Genomic DNA, 16,369 nt, shown 5'->3' on the forward strand with positions numbered 1-16,369 from the left:
TGGATTATTTTTTTCCAAACTGGTGAGGTTTTTCTCACGATTACTATTTTTAAATATGTACTGGATGGATCCACTATTTTTGAAAAAAAAAATTATCAAAGGTGTTGAAAAAATAGTTACGTTGAAAATTCTTAGTATGAATTCCGGGGTGACTTTGATAGTCATCAATCATTGTTTGATTTTAAACACATAAAAAAATGATAAACGGTAAACAAAATTGGTGATTTTTAATTTAATTTTTTGTCACTAAAAGTTGATTTGCAAAAAAAAAACACTATTTTATTTTTTTATATGTTTTATGGGACATCAAATGCCAACTTTTCAGAAATTTCCAGGTTGTGCTAAATGTCTTTGACAGAATTACGTATTTTTGAATCAATACTGATTTTTTCAAAAAATCGAAATATTGGTCGCAAATTTTCAACATCATTTTTCGATGTAGAATCAAATTTGCAATCAAAAAGTACAACTGTAAAATTTTGATAAAATGCACCGTTTTTAAGTTATAGCCATTTTGACTTCCTCACTGAGGTAAGGCTATAATCCTGCTCGAAAAATGAACTTTTGAAAAACAGCTCGTAGACCTATATTCATGTATACCTATCGACTCAGAATCGAAAACTGAACAAATGTGTGTGTGTGTGTGTGTGTGTGTGTGTGTGTGTGTATTCACCTTGGTGCTCAAAATTCTTGCCAAGTTTTCTCGGCACTGGCTGATCCGATTTGAGTAAAACAAGTTGCATTCGATTCGTTTTGGTGCCCCATACTGCACTGTTGAATTGTTTGAAGATCCGATGAGTAGTTCAAAAGTTACGTATAAAAAAGTGTCAGAGTTGCGAATCAGGTGCTGGAATTTTGATGCCGGATCTCACTTAAATGTATGTAAACTATGTCCGGATCCATCATCCGACCCATCGTTGGTTAGGTAATCAAAAGACCTTTCCAATGAGTCCAAAACATTGAAGTTCTGGCAACCCTGTCTCGAGATATGACCACTTAAGCGATATTTATGTACTTTTTTGAAGCCGGATCTCACTTAAATGTATGTAAACTATGTCCGGATCCATCATCCGACCCATCGTTGGTTAGGTAATCAAAAGACCTTGCCAATGAGTCCAAAACATTGATGATCTGGCAACCTTGTCTCGAGATATGACCACTTAAGTGATATTTTCATACTTTTTTTTTAAATTCCTAAGATTTGTCCGGATCCATCATCCGACCCATCGTTGGTTAGGTAATGAGTTTTTTGAAGATCTGGCAACGCTCAGTTTCAAGTAATGACCACTTAAGTGACATTTGTGTATTTTTTTATTGTGAAATAGATGGAATTTGTGTCCAAACTCATCATATCACCAAATGTTGATAAAAAGTGAGGAAGGCACCAACCACATAGGTGGAGTAAGTTAGTTTTTAGGTAACTTTTTTGAAAAAAGAAGCAGTTTTTTTTTAATTAGTGCACATGTTTGCCCACTTTTGAAAAAAAAAATTTTGAAAGGCTGATAAAATTCTTTATATTTTGCTTTTTGAACTTTGTTGAAACGACCTTTAGTTGCTGAGTTATTGCCATGCAATGGTTTAAAAACAGGAAAATTTATGTTTTTTAAGTCTCACCCAAACAACCCATCATTTTCTAATATAGATTTCTCAGCAACTAATGATTCGATTTACAATACAAATTTCAAAATATGAAACATTTGTGAAATTTTTCTGATCTTTTCGAAAACAATATTTAAAAAAAAAAAAAATCAAGACTAACATTTCGAAAGGGCGTAATGTTGAATTTTCGAAGTTGAAATTTTTTTGCGGCCAATATTTCGATATTTTGAAAAAATCAGTATTGATTCACAAATTCATAACTCGGTCAAAGACTTTTTGCTCAACCTGGAAATTTCTGAAAAGTTGGCAAATGCTATGTCCCCTAAAACATATAAAAAAAATAAAAATAGTGTTTTTTTGCAAATCAAGTTTAAGTGACAAAATGTTAAATTAAAAATCACCAATTTTTTTGTTTACAGTTTATCTTTTTTTTTCAGTGTAGTCCATGCCTACAACTATGCCGAACACACCAAATCGATCAAAAAAATCCTTCAAAAGATACAGATTTTTGAATTTTCATACATCTTTTTTGTATGGACAGCTGCCAAATTTGTATGGAAAATTATATGGACAAAATAATGATGCAAAATGGCTTCAAAAATGTTTCAGCCTGATTAAAAAATTCAAAAAAAAAATCGAATGACTGAAATCTGAGAGAACTGCTCTCTATTTTTTTTCAGCAATTCAACCTTCCTGCAAATGTTGAGCAATTTTTAAATAAATCTTTCAAAAATTGAAATAATCCAATCATATCATGTTGAATTTTCAATGCTTTCAGTTAAAATATAGTTTTTAATAATGTTGTAAGATTCAAATTATAAATACTCTAATAAAAATAAATAAATACCGTATATTTTGAAAATTCTTAAATCTTTAAATTTTTAATTTTGGGCATTTTCACTTTTATTAGAGTAATATTTATACTCAAATTTCCACAAAAAATTAAGTTTTCAAATTCTGTATTTTTCATTGAAATTCCTTTGATACTTTGATGCAAACTATAAATTTGAGTAATTTCAAAATAATACGATGTTTTGTGATAATTTCAGTATTTTACTTGAAACTTTTTGATTAAGTGAAAATGAATTCGAAATTTCGCTTCGTTTGATACCCACATTGAAATTAAAAACAAATCACTAATTAAAAAATCTGATATTTTGTGAAAATTTCAGTATTTACAAAAAAAACTCTAATTAAGTAAAGATGCAAACCGAATTTCAATTTTCCAATTATAAAAAAATATGTAATTTTAAAGAAATACGGTATTTTGTGAAAATTTATTTGATTTACAAAAAAAAAACTCTAACGAAATCAAAAAGCATACCAAATTTCGCTTCGTTATATAACCGTATTAGCTAAAAAAATTGAGTATTCTCGCAAAAACGGTAATTTGTGAAAATTTTAAACATTATAAAACTAGATAAAGTGAAAAGGCAAATAATCACAATGAACAATACCCATATTGCAAATTATCAAAAACATTTAATAAGAGTGCATGACAGACGTATTATGTCGACCATGATATGAATTTTAGGAAACAGTGATTTCAAAAAGAAAGATGCGAAAAAGTACTTTTTTGCTTTTTTTTCATTAAAAGCAACGTTATCGATTTAAATATAACCTTTTAAACTATTATTCTAACATTGTATGTCAAGCAATCTTGGAATCTCAATTTGCACTGTAATATACGCAAAACGCATCTTTTGTGTATTTTTTTTTTTGTTACAAAATATCTTGAATCTAGAATAACGTTTCAAAAGTTTCAATCAATATGATCTAAGCCCGTAAAAAATGTTAGTAGAGATTTTTTATTTCAAAAATATGTTTTTAAACAGACGCAAATTCAATATAGAGTTTGTACATAAGGAATCAATGGACAAAATTCATTCAAATCATTAAAAATTAATTAAGTGTAGAATCGCTTGCTTAGACTGATTATATAAAAAAATAAAGATGTGAAATTTATAAAATGAAATGCTTTGAATCAAAATCCATTTAAAAAAAACTATTGTTTGTTTTTTTTTATTTCAGTAATCTTTTATCAAAATCGACCATTTTTACCTTTCATTCACGTGCACACGCCAATTCACGATGAAAATTGCAGCCCTGGCTCTGGCTGGCTGCAAAGTCGCCACATTGGCTGGCTGCCATAGCGACCCACTTTGGAAAACAAAGTTTCCCACTCTTCTAGGTGGGTGGCCACCGGCGACGTCGACGCCGACGGCAAGTGGGTGGGCTTCCTGGCGTGGCGGCGTTGTGTAACCCGAGGGCTGAAGGGGCTAATCTGTTCTAAACGGGCACTACTGGCTTTTCCTCCATTTTTATCCTGCCAAATAGAGGTGAGAAGCACGTGGAAAACTGTTTGGGAAATTCTGCCTGTAACTTACAGAAAAGTTCAAAATCAGCACTTTTCACAGTGTGCGAGGTTAGTTTTTGCCGACCAGTGCAATCGAAAAAAAGGGCCGGAAGTGTAGGGAAATCAATCCTGCACGAAAGCACTTCGTTTTTCCACCATATCAGAATATGCAAAATTCCTTCCTTCAATAGGAAACAAAGAAGAAAAAAATGAGTCCGAGCACCAAAGTGCCTCAATCTAATCCAATTAAGTTCAGCTGGACGACGGCCATAAATCATCAACGTGTTCGCATATTTTACGGGAAAAAGTTCTTTGTTTTACAGAGTTTTTTTCGGTTTTATTTTAGCAATCGATTGACTTTCAGTGGGTGAAATGAAAAAGTCGGGAAATTGAATATTTCTGATTGGTTGGGTTTTATGGTTTATGTTTGTTGAGTGGAACTTTGATTCAGAAATATTGAATTGAACTGAAGAGCATTTCTGTCAAACTAAGATCTTAGCATTTTCCAAAAATTAAGCCACATTCAGTCTTAATTGAACAATTTTAAACCAAACAGAAGAAATTTTTACCATAAACTTTTTGATAACGTATTCACTATAATATCATGATAGGAGTAACCATTAATTTGATCTGGAATTCTTTTAAAATACTTTACAAATATGTTTTGAATTTTTCACAAAGATTGTTAAATAGTAAAAAATGTGTAAACAAGGCTGGTTAGTAATTTTATACAAAATTGGTAGATTTTCTGTTTTTTTTGTATTTATTTATTTGGTCAAAACTTCCGGCCTCTTCCCATACAAGTCTCAATATTGTAGCAGTAGTTCATATAAAAATGGTACGTAAATATTCAAAAATCTAGATCTTATGAAGGAATTTTCTGATCGATTTGGTGTCTTTAATAAAGTTGTAGGTTTTAATGAGAGCTTTTCAGAAAAAATAGGTAAACGGATTTTTTGGCTTAATTTTGAATTGATTTTTTTTCCCTGCAATTTGATTTCTCAAAATCCTTTTTTTTACGGCCAAAATTTTGCCGCCCATGTTAACCAATTAGAGCGTCCAATTTCCCGTCCCGGGAAAAAATTTCCCGGGAATTCCCGGGATTTCCCGAAAAAAAAAATCCCGTTACAAATTTCCCGGGAATTCCCGAAATTCAAGCGGAAGTATACATTTTCTTAAATTTTTGGAACTATTTTTTGAAAATGCTCTGAAAAAATAATAAATGAACAAACTCGACATGATTTTGTTCAATTAAATGTATTGTTTGGTTTATATATAATTAATCTGATTATCAGAAATTATGATATCAGAATCATTTCTGATAATATTTATTTTTAAAGTAACTGGGAATAGATCTTGCTTAATGAGTATTAAATTATTACAATTAGGTAAGCTTTTAACAGATTGATGTTATTTCATCAAAACAATATTAACTCATTACCTCCAAATAAAAAATGAGATTTATTTACGTTTTTGTTTATCATGATCAAATGAGATGAAAATTGAATTTGTGCAAAAAGAATTAATTCAATAGGTTGAATACTTAGTACTAAAGAAATTACAATTTGAAGTAAAAGAATTATGGAGCACTGGTGCAACTATGTGTTAGAGGGTTTAATGTGAAAAAAGAAGACTTTTTGTGGAATGATGTTAATTTATCGTATAATTTAAATCATGTTGCATAATAAAACAAAAAAAAAATCATTGAAAAATACATTCTATTGTTTGTTCTCAAAAAATGCAAAAATATATTCAAAGCCTGCTTCAAATATTTGAAAACATTGGGTTGTTTGGAGTAGAACCAACACTAAAAAGCTTTACCATTTGTTCAAGAGCTGAAACCAGTATTTGTCATGAAAAACGTTATTTCTGCATATTATTTTTTCTCATTTCAATAAACTGGTCACAGAGGCAAGTTTGAAATTTCTCATCAAAAATACCAAAATACATTTTCTTGTAGTTGAATGATTTTTTACATGCAGTCAAGCTGTTACTTGATCTTCATACTTATTTAAACCATTAATGCTGATGTCCTATACAATTTTGTTGCATAATATTAATTAAAACCAAGATCATAACAATTTTCAATAAATTTAAATTTTCTCGGGAATTCCCGGGATTTCCCGGATATTGGCTGGAAATTTCCCGTTTCCCGGGAAATTTGTAACCCCGGGAAATTGGACGCTCTATAACCAATCCAATGTAAAGTTTTTGTTCGTGACCCAAATTAAAAAAAAAGTTTGAAAATTAACCCTTAACAACCCAACCCCGCCTCTTAGCAGGCATCAATCTAAAAATTCGCCAAAAATCCATTTTCAACCTATTTTTGATCTTTCAAACGCATTGGAAAGAATAACTCTAAAAATTAAAGAAAATTATAAGGTTGGAAGTGTGACTTGCTTTATGTGACATTGCCAATGTTTTTAAAAATGTCATTTTTCTGGGGTCAACCTTGGCTGTGTTTCATACTAACATTTCCCCTATACTTTGTGAAAATAAGTATGCAGTGTTTTTTTTTGTGTACCAGACTAACGTCATGATTCGAATTCCCGGACGCTTCGAAACCCGGACACTTCAAATTTTTATATCAATTATTTGGATATTAGTTCGTATTATGAATGTCAAAACTGTGTAATTTGATGAATTCTAACATCAACTTCCATTTAAAGTTTGTTTGAACGCTGTAGTTAATGTCAAAACAATTAAATAAAATAAACATATAAGATTACCAAAAATGCGAAACATTTCACGTAAAATATTTCATATGCGTCCGAAGCACCGGGAAGGCAAAGCAGAAATTTATGTTTCTGATTTCCTTAAATTCTAGCAAATTTTATATAAAATATCGATTGTTTTGATGTTAACAGCTTATTTGAGACCTAAAGAATGCCATTCACTAACATTTCAGTCCAAATTTGTGCGATTCATAAGCAAAATCGAGTGTCCGGAATTCGAAGCAAAAGTGTCCGGATTTCGAATCAGCTTTTAACATTGTCCGGGATTCGAAGCACAACAAGTCATTTTAATTTTCAAATTCTGATGAAAAAGTGATAGAAAAGACATATTTTGCATGCATTCTCTTAAAACTGACTGTTTATACTAAATCCTGATGATATTTCTACATTTCCAACTAATTTCATGATTTTTTGCCAGCTATAACAAAAATAATATGGTACTAAGTGTCCGGATTTCGAATCATGACGTTATGTCTCTAAACATTACAATATAAATAATATTGATATCATTCTATAGTAGAAAGTATGAAAAACGTGCAGAACAAAGGAAAAAATGACTTAACCCTCTACTGCCCAAATATTTTTTTCGAAAATATTTATTTTACCCGTGTTCAGGAGGTCATTTTGAGCAACTTTTGTTCTACGGAAAACTTTACTTTTCTTGTTTTATTTTTTTCTTGTTTCATTTTTAGTATTTTAATTTGCATTTTTCTTGTTTAGTTTATGTTTGTTTTTGGTAGTATTGGGCCTACTCTACCACCTAATATAATTAAATTTCGCCTATCTTATTTTTTCATGTTTTTACAGTACAGAAAAGTTGAACTTTTCAGCACTTGTCTCGAAAAGTAACATTTTTCAACATTTTTTTGATTTAAACGATTGGTTGACAAAATACATGAAAATTCGACTTAAAATTTCACTCCATGGGTGTTTTTCGAAATTGCAAAAAATGTTGTATGGAACTCGTTGCAAAACTTGATTTTTTCAGCACTCGTCGTATTTATCCAACTCGGTGAACCTCGTTGGATAAATGTACGACTCGTGCTGAAAAAATCCTCTTTTTGCAACTTGTTGCATAAACTAAATTAATTGCACAGAAATCGAAACTAAAATTCTTAGTTTCTTAATTTTATACTCTGAAAACTTTAGTTGTTGTTGTTGTTGTTAATTCATTTATTTCTGGCAGCTTTAACCTTCTTGGTCATTCGCTGCCCTTAGTATTAAATATAAACTTAATTTGTTATTCTAACTTGTGTAATACTAGTTTTTCTCCGTACGCTGGTCGTCACTTGCTATTTGCTGGTTTGTTGGCCTCCAACGTTGGGCCTGCTGGGCCTTGTCACCAATACTTGTCCGAGGGGACAGGGGGTGTTCAATTCCCCTTTGTGCGTCCTCTTCCAACTGGGAGCCCAGGAGCCCGGGGGGTTGTCCCTATTCCACTCCTCAAATGACTTGTGGTTAGGGGGGCCCCGGGTCTCCCAAGCTTCCCAGTGGATGCTTCCGTCGTTTGATATTTACACCAGGCGCCCCGGAGGAGCCGGAGGGTGTTCCCTGTTCCACTGGCCGATGACGTGTGGTCAGGGGGGCCCCGGGACCTCCGGGCGCGACAGTGGTTCATATCTTATCGAACAGGTCAGTGTCCCGGAGGTAGAGGATGAGCTTCCTCTCAGCCTCCGGGTCGTTGTTCAGCGCTCCATATACACTTTGTGCCGTGTCGTCTCGGTGTTGGTCGAATTTCATGCACGTGCAAAGGATGTGTTCGACCGTTAGCGGCACGCCGCATGTGTCGCACATCGCTCGTTCGCCTCGAAACAGTCCCTCGTGCGTGATGCGGGTGTGACCGATTCGGAGTCGAGTGAGCGCACGTTGCTCCTCTTGGTTTTCGCGGTCATCGCCTGGCAGGGTGTTGGGTTTGACCTTCCTCAAGAACAAATCTCTCTCGGAATGCCATTCCCTCTCCCAGGCTAGGCGTATTTTATCCTTGACCCACAGCAGAATGTCCTGGGCCGGGACTGGTAGTGTTATAGCTTGAAGCTGTTTGGCTGCTTTCGCAGTTTCGTCGGCACTCTCGTTGCCGGCTATTCCACAATGGCCGGGGATCCAGCACAGAGTGGCTTTGGTTCTGGTCATCTCACTTTCGATTTCTTGAATCCATGGGTGTTGCGATAGGCCGCTTTCCACCGCCTCGGCCACGCTGGCAGAGTCGGTAAAGACAACCGTGGATTCTTCGCCTCCGTCAGGGAGGTTCTTCAGTGCCTTAACGATCGCGTGAGCTTCTGCAGAGAAGACGCTGCACTGTGCGGGCAGTCGGATGGCCGTCCTCTCGGTGCCATCAACGATTCCGCAGCCCGTGAAATCGTCGTCTTTGGATCCGTCGGTGTAGATCTGATGGTAGTTGGCGTACTTCTCTTTGACTACTCCGAAGGCGGCCATGACCTTCTGGGTAGATTCACCAGCCCGAACGTAGGCTGTCATCTCCCAGTCGATCTTCGGCTTTTCGGCGTGCCATGGGCGCTCTCCGATTCTGAGTTTCCGCGCAACTTCAGGCAACTCCAATTTGGTGATTCTGTTGAACTCTTCTCTAGCTCTTTTACTCAACGAGTGGTGCGGCCCGATGGTCCCTCCTGCTGCGAGTCTCGTGGCTTTGGTTACCATTACCGCGGTTGCGGCGTGTTCGAACGGCAGCTGGCCGGACTCAGCGTAGATAGCCTTGCATGGACTGGAACGGAAAGCCCCAGAGGCGCTCCGGATTCCAGCCACGTATGCGGGTCCGAGTGGTCGGATGGCGGCTGGTGTTGCCGAGCTGACGATTCCCCAGGCGTAGAAGAGCCGGGACTGTATTATTGCCCGATGCACATCGATAAGGGTACTTCTGGCGCCGCTAATCCGATGCCCAAAAACTTTAGTTATTCATAAGATTCTTGATGATTTGAGTTTGAGCTCAATTTCCAATAACTCTTCTTTCCATTCCACACAATCCACAACCTGTAACATTTTCAAAAACTAATAACATCACCCACCCACACAAAATCCACAAACTGGTCATAATACCCGAAACCGCCTGGCACTATACCCCCAAATTCATTTTTCAATTTAATAACTCAAATTCCGACCTGCGAGTCGGCACCCACCGGAGGGAAAAAGGGAGCTTCAGCAACAGGAGGCCACCTGCCAGCCAGCCTTTCAACTCTGTATAGGCACGCTGGAACCGGGGAGATGAATTTTCAATGTCCAATCAATCCGGGGATCCTACCGGAAACCCCCGCCGGGGATTTTCTTCAGCGCTTATTCCCAACTCGGCTTTGCGGAATGCGACGCTTTAGAAGGGGTGATTTGTCGGTTGCTGAATTTGAACGTTCCAAAAGGTGCAACAATTGAACAGCCACCCTATGAAATTGGAACGAAATTGAGGCAAGTGGGTGGTGTATTAAAATCGATTTACTTTAGGCCTTCGTTCTAGGTTTGGTGGGAGGGGTTCTTCCTTCAGAGTGGCAGGATAATGGGAGTTTAAACATCACCGAATTAATGGATCGCATAATTTGGATAGATTTGTTTGAAAGTTTTCTGATTGGGGAAGAACGAACCGATCTTGATGGAAATTCAATCAGATTGGGTAAAGTATGTTGTTTGTCTTGGTTAGAAATTGATTGAATTAGCTTACTTTGGGATTATACACAGTTTAAAATACTTTTTTATTATGTTGAAATCAACTATCAAATCGAATATCGTTAAATAGAATAAGGTTGTATAAATATGGCCCAAGGACCAACTCCATTTTAATCATCAGCTACAGCTCAGCGTCCTTGCCAACATCGATCCATGTTGTTAGGCAATATAATCGTCGTAACCAAGTGAGAAAATAATCTCGCTAAATTAATTCCACCATTAAATCCAACTACAATTTCGCCAAATGAAGCCCATCGACGACGACAGCTCAGCCCTATGAAATATATATTAATAAACCCACCCCCTAAATTGCTCCACAACCTCGGTTGACAGCCAATTCATAAATCCTAATGGTGTTTCTTTCTGCTTCCTCTCCCCCCCTCCACAGAGCCATGCCCGTGGACCCAATGGACGACATCGAGCTGCGCTCCGTTCAGCTGCAGTACCCGAACCAGCGGGGATCGATCGTTGGCCAGTGTGACCTGCGGCGCGTCCCCACGGACAAGGGCGACATCCTCGTGGCGGTCCAGGGCGATACAACGAAACCGGCCATCGTGACGTACCACGATCTGGGACTCAACTGTGAGTATTTTCGTGACGGGGAACGAGGATGGGATCTCTAATGGGAATTCGAAAAGTCATTATTGCTAATGCAAAACTGCAATCTAATTACAGTTATCTCACATATCAGGAACACCCAAAAACTCGGAACACTTTTATGATATGTTTCAGTTGACCCTACTATTTTTAAGACCATAGGCCATTCTCTTGTTATTTTACTAGTACAGTTGATCTTTTTCAACAAAGTACCACATTCCTAGACTATGTAATAGTAATTAAAAAATTACAAATAATTTCAACTGAAAATTCCACACAAAAATGACTAGACTTATTAAAAAAAACCATAGCTAACCTCTGAATGTATTGGATAAGGCGTTTGTAGTCATTATTTTGTAGAAAATGTGAACTTATGAAGAGAACCCAAATTTGTTTACTTCTAAAAGAAAAACGTTTCTTAATCCACCATTAGGTTGTTGGTGCCTTCCTCACATTAACAAAGTAATAATGAAAATAAGTTTATGAAAAAATATATACCTGATACAGACTTTTCCAGAAAACATGCAGACTCTCATTTGAAGCAATGTGGCAACCGGCCGTTTCGCATCTGGCGTGACTCTCGCACGTAAACAAAAACTAACTTAATCCACCTATGTGGTTGGAGCCTTCCTCACTCATTACCAACAATGGCTGATATGATGGGGTTGTACACAAATTTCATCTATTTTTTAGATCCGGAATAAAAAAAAGTACATAAATATAACTTAAGAGGCCATATCTCGAGAACGGGTTGCCAGATCTTCAATGTTTTGGACTCGTTAGAAAGGTCTTTTGATAACCTAACCAACGATGGGTCGGATGGTGGATCCGGACATAGTTTACATACATTTAAGTGAGATCTTGCTTTCAAAAAGTACATCAATATCACTTAAGTGGCCATATCTCGAGACAGGGATGCCAGATCTTCAATGTTTTGGACTCGTTGGAAAGGTCTTTTGATAACCTAACCAACGATGGGTCGGATGGTGGATCCGGACATAGTTTACATACATTTAAGTGAGATCCGGCTTCCAAAAAGTACATCAATATCACTTAAGTGGCCATATCTCGAGACAGGGTTGCCAGATCTTCAATGTTTTGGACTCGTTAGAAAGGTCTTTTGATAACCTAACCAACGATGGGTCGGATGGTGGATCCGGACATAGTTTACATACATTTAAGTGAGATCTTGCTTTCAAAAAGTACATCAATATCACTTAAGTGGCCATATCTCGAGACAGGGATGCCAGATCTTCAATGTTTTGGACTCGTTGGAAAGGTCTTTTGATAACCTAACCAACGATGGGTCGGATGGTGGATCCGGACATAGTTTACATACATTTAAGTGAGATCCGGCTTCCAAAAAGTACATCAATATCACTTAAGTGGCCATATCTCGAGACAGGGTTGCCAGATCTTCAATGTTTTGGACTCGTTAGAAAGGTCTTTTGATAACCTAACCAACGATGGGTCGGATGGTGGATCCGGACATAGTTTACATAAATTTAAGTGAGATCCGGCTTTCAAAAAGTACACAATTATCACTTAAGTGGCCATATCTCGAGACAGGGTTGCCAGATCTTCAATGTTTTGGACTCGTTGGAAAGGTCTTTTGATAACCTACCCAACGATGGGTCGGATGGTGGACCCGGACATAGTTTACATACATTTAAGCGAGATCCGGATATATGTGAAAACACACTTTTATACATAACTTTTGAACTACTTATCGAAACTTCAATCTGTATAAAACTCGATCTATGGGACCCTAAACCAAGTCGAATGCAACAGGTTCGGGTCAAATCGGTTCAGCCAGTGCCGAGAAACATGAGCTAGTTTGTTGGTCACATACATACATACACACACACATACACACACACATACACACACACATACACACACACATACACACACACATACACACAGACATTTGTTTAGTTTTCGATTCTGAGTCGATATGTATACATGAAGGTGGGTCTACGACGTTTTTATACAAAGTTCATTTTTAGAGCAGGATTATAGCCTTACCTCAGTGAGGAAGGCAAAAGACCCGGCCTTTTGAGGTTATGCAAAAATCATCCTTTTTTGTAGATAGAAAAATCTTTTTCTTAGCATAACTTTTAAAATACTTTACTAAACAGAATAAATTTTAATAGGGTCTTATGGGACCCCGAATCGAATAAGGCTGACCCGGCTAAAATCGGTTCTGAGAAAATCGTGTGGAAAAATAATATGTCTACCACACATCCCCACAGACATTTGCTCAGAATTTGATTCTGAGCCGATATGTATACGTGAAGGTATATCTAGAAGGTATATTTAAGAAGTTCAATTTTCGAGTGATTTTATAGCCTTGCCTCAGTGAGGTGAGGAAGGCAAAAAGTGTTCCGAATTTGAGGATTTCATGGGTCAATGTTTTTTTTTTCGAAGCTTTTTTAACATAAACATGAGCAAATAAGTAAAAAGAATAGCTTAAGAATAGACTAAGTAACGTCATCTAGGGTTAATCGGAGCACATGGATCGAATTTGGTCTATTTAGCAACCTTATTGCAGAATATTTTAAAAGTTTTTATTATTCAATTTTTTTATTATTTATTTTCATTTTAAATTCAGTGGAATAAATGGTTGACTATTTTATTTGTAGTCTTAGCCAAATGGTGCCTTCAGATGAGCTGTTGTACTTGATAAGGGCAATCTTTTGAAGTTATTGACACACATGGTGACGACCTTCTAGGGCAGTGTTTCTCAACCGGTGAGGAATTCCCCCCTGGGGGGAATTTGGCCATTCTTGGGGGGAATGACGATGTAATAGAAATCCAATGCGTTTTTGTAAAAATATAAATCTTTGTTTGTATTTTGATAACCTTTAAAGCTCACAATATATTTGAAATATATGTGAATTTCTTTGATAAGATACAACAGCAATTTTTATTTCTTTAGATTTCATCTTTGCAGGTGTTTCAAAAATATAGCTGACAAAAACTAAAATTCAAAATAGTTTATCGAAAAGAATAGAAAACTCCGTGAAATTGTTCTGAATAATACCATATTTTTTATATTTGCATTCTCTCAAACTTTTTTTTTTTTAATTGGAATTTCATAAAAAAAATGTGAATTGACACATTATTTTCTACATGAGCATATTTTGTAATAAATTTCAAAAATTAGCTTTACTTATATTTTTAAAATAAATTCAAGCTAATTTTCATTTCCTTTCAAAATGAGAAATTTTTGAAAATATTTTTATTTTATGTCAATTTTGTTTTGGTTTTGTTAGGTTTAGGTATTTTTTTTAACTGGGAAGCTTTTGATAAAATATATTCGTGAAGTTTTGCGTTGATGCGTTTATTTGAACATTATTTACATTAATTCCTGGGAGTTTTCGCATCTTTTTGAGCAAAATTCTATTACTTTAAAAATAATCGAGCATCAAATATTATTTGAATTATTTGACGTCTTTATGTATTTTCTTTAAATAAAATATCAGTCATGATTTCTGTCTGTGATTGATAAAAAATAAAACTGTTAGTGTTTGCAATATTGCAACATACAGGAACATTTATAAAAAGATTATTTAACAAAGATTTTTCGTGAGCTTTTGGAATATTAAATATGAACAGGTAATGAAAATTCGTTTTAAAATGCTGCAAGTATGTGTAAATTGTTGCGTGTGAAGAAAAAATGTAATGTTGTGAAAAATGTAAAGTTTCTGCAAACATTAATACCAAAACTATGACATTTTTGCAATGATACCCATTAGTTGGATATGGGGGGAAGTTGGGGGGAATGATGTTCCTGACATTCAGCCAAGGGGGGAATGGATCGATAAAGGTTGAGAACCACTGTTTTAAAGTTTCTAATAAATAATGAAGGAACTTAAAAAAAACTAACTTAATCCACCTATGTGGTTGGCGCCTTCCTCACTTTTTACCAACATTTGGTGATATGATGGGTTTGGACACCAATTCCATCTATTTCTCAATAAAAAAATACACAAATGTCACTTAAGCGATCATAACTTGAGACTGAGCGTTGCCAGATCTTCAAACCTAACCAACGATGGGTCGGATGATGGATCCGGAAGTGAGATCCGGCTTCAAAAAAGTACATAAATATCACTTAAGTGGTCATAACTTGAGACAGGGTTGCCAGATCTTCAATGTTTTGGACTCATTGGAAAGGTCTTTTGATTACCTAACTAACGATGGGTCGGATGATAGATCCGGACATAGTTTTCATATAGATAAGTGAGATCCGGCTTTAAAAAAGTACATAAATATCACTTAAGTGGTCATATCTCGAGACAGGGTTGCCAGATCTTCAATGTTTTGGACTCATTGGAAAGGTCTTTTTATTGCCTAACTAACGATGGGTCGGATGATGGATCCGGACATAGTTTACAAACATTTAAGTGAGATCCGGCTTTAAAAAAGTACATAAATATCACTTAAGTGGTCATATCTCGAGACAGGGTTGCCAGATCTTCAATGTTTTGGACTCATTGGAAAGGTCTTTTGATTACCTAACTAACGATGGGTCGGATGATGGATCCGGACATAGTTTACAAACATTTAAGTGAGATCCGGCTTCAAAAAAGTACATAAATATCACTTAAGTGGTCATAACTTGAGACAGGGTTGCCAGATCTTCAATGTTTTGGACTCATTGGAAAGGTCTTTTGATTACCTAACTAACGATGGGTCGGATGATGGATCCGGACATAGTTTACATACATTTAAGTGAGATCCGGCTTTAAAAAAGTACATAAATATCACTTAAGTGGTCATATCTCGGGACAGGGTTGCCAGATCTTCAATGTTTTGGACTCATTGGAAAGGTTTTTTGATTACCCAACTAACGATGGGTCGGATGATGGATCGGTACATAGTTTTCAAACATTTAAGTGAGATCCGGCTTCAAAAAAGTACATAAATATCACTTAAGTGGTCATAACTTGAGACAGGGTTGCCAGATCTTTAATGTTTTGGACTCATTTGAAAGGTCTTTTGATTACCTAACCAACGATGGGTCGGATGATAGATCCGGACATAGTTTTCATATAGATAAGTGAGACCCGGCATCAAAATTCCAGCACCTGATTCGCAACTCTGGCACTTTTTTATACGTAACTTTTGAACTACTTATCGGATCTTCAAACAATTCAATAGTGCAGTATGGGGCACCAAAAAAATCGAATGCAGCTTATTTGACTCAAGTCGGATCAGCAGGTGGGTCTCGTGGCGCAGGGGTAGCGGCTTCGGCTGCCGATCCCGATGATGCTATGAGACGCGGGTTCGATTCCCGCCTTATCCACTGAGCTTCTATCGGATGGTGAAGTAAAACGTCGGTCCCGGTTTCTCCTGTCTCGTCAGAGGCGCTGGAGCAGAAATCCCACGTTAGAGGAAGGCCATGCCC

The 16,369-nt window shown here is 36.3% G+C and overlaps 1 protein-coding gene across 12 annotated transcripts in view; it reads left to right on the plus strand.

Moving 5' to 3' along the window:
• LOC120426262 (protein NDRG3) overlaps window positions 1–16,369 on the plus strand; it is a 166,569-nt gene that overhangs the window by 115,939 nt on the left and 34,261 nt on the right. For all 12 annotated transcript variants that reach the window (XM_052708907.1, XM_052708904.1, XM_052708899.1 and 9 more), the window contains one exon: window positions 10,745–10,938. In XM_052708907.1, coding sequence (XP_052564867.1) covers window positions 10,745–10,938 — 194 coding nt within the window. The remainder of the gene's footprint in view (window positions 1–10,744; window positions 10,939–16,369) is intronic.

This window comes from Culex pipiens, chromosome 2, assembly GCF_016801865.2.
Source record: "Culex pipiens pallens isolate TS chromosome 2, TS_CPP_V2, whole genome shotgun sequence".
NCBI lineage: Eukaryota > Metazoa > Arthropoda > Insecta > Diptera > Culicidae > Culex > Culex pipiens.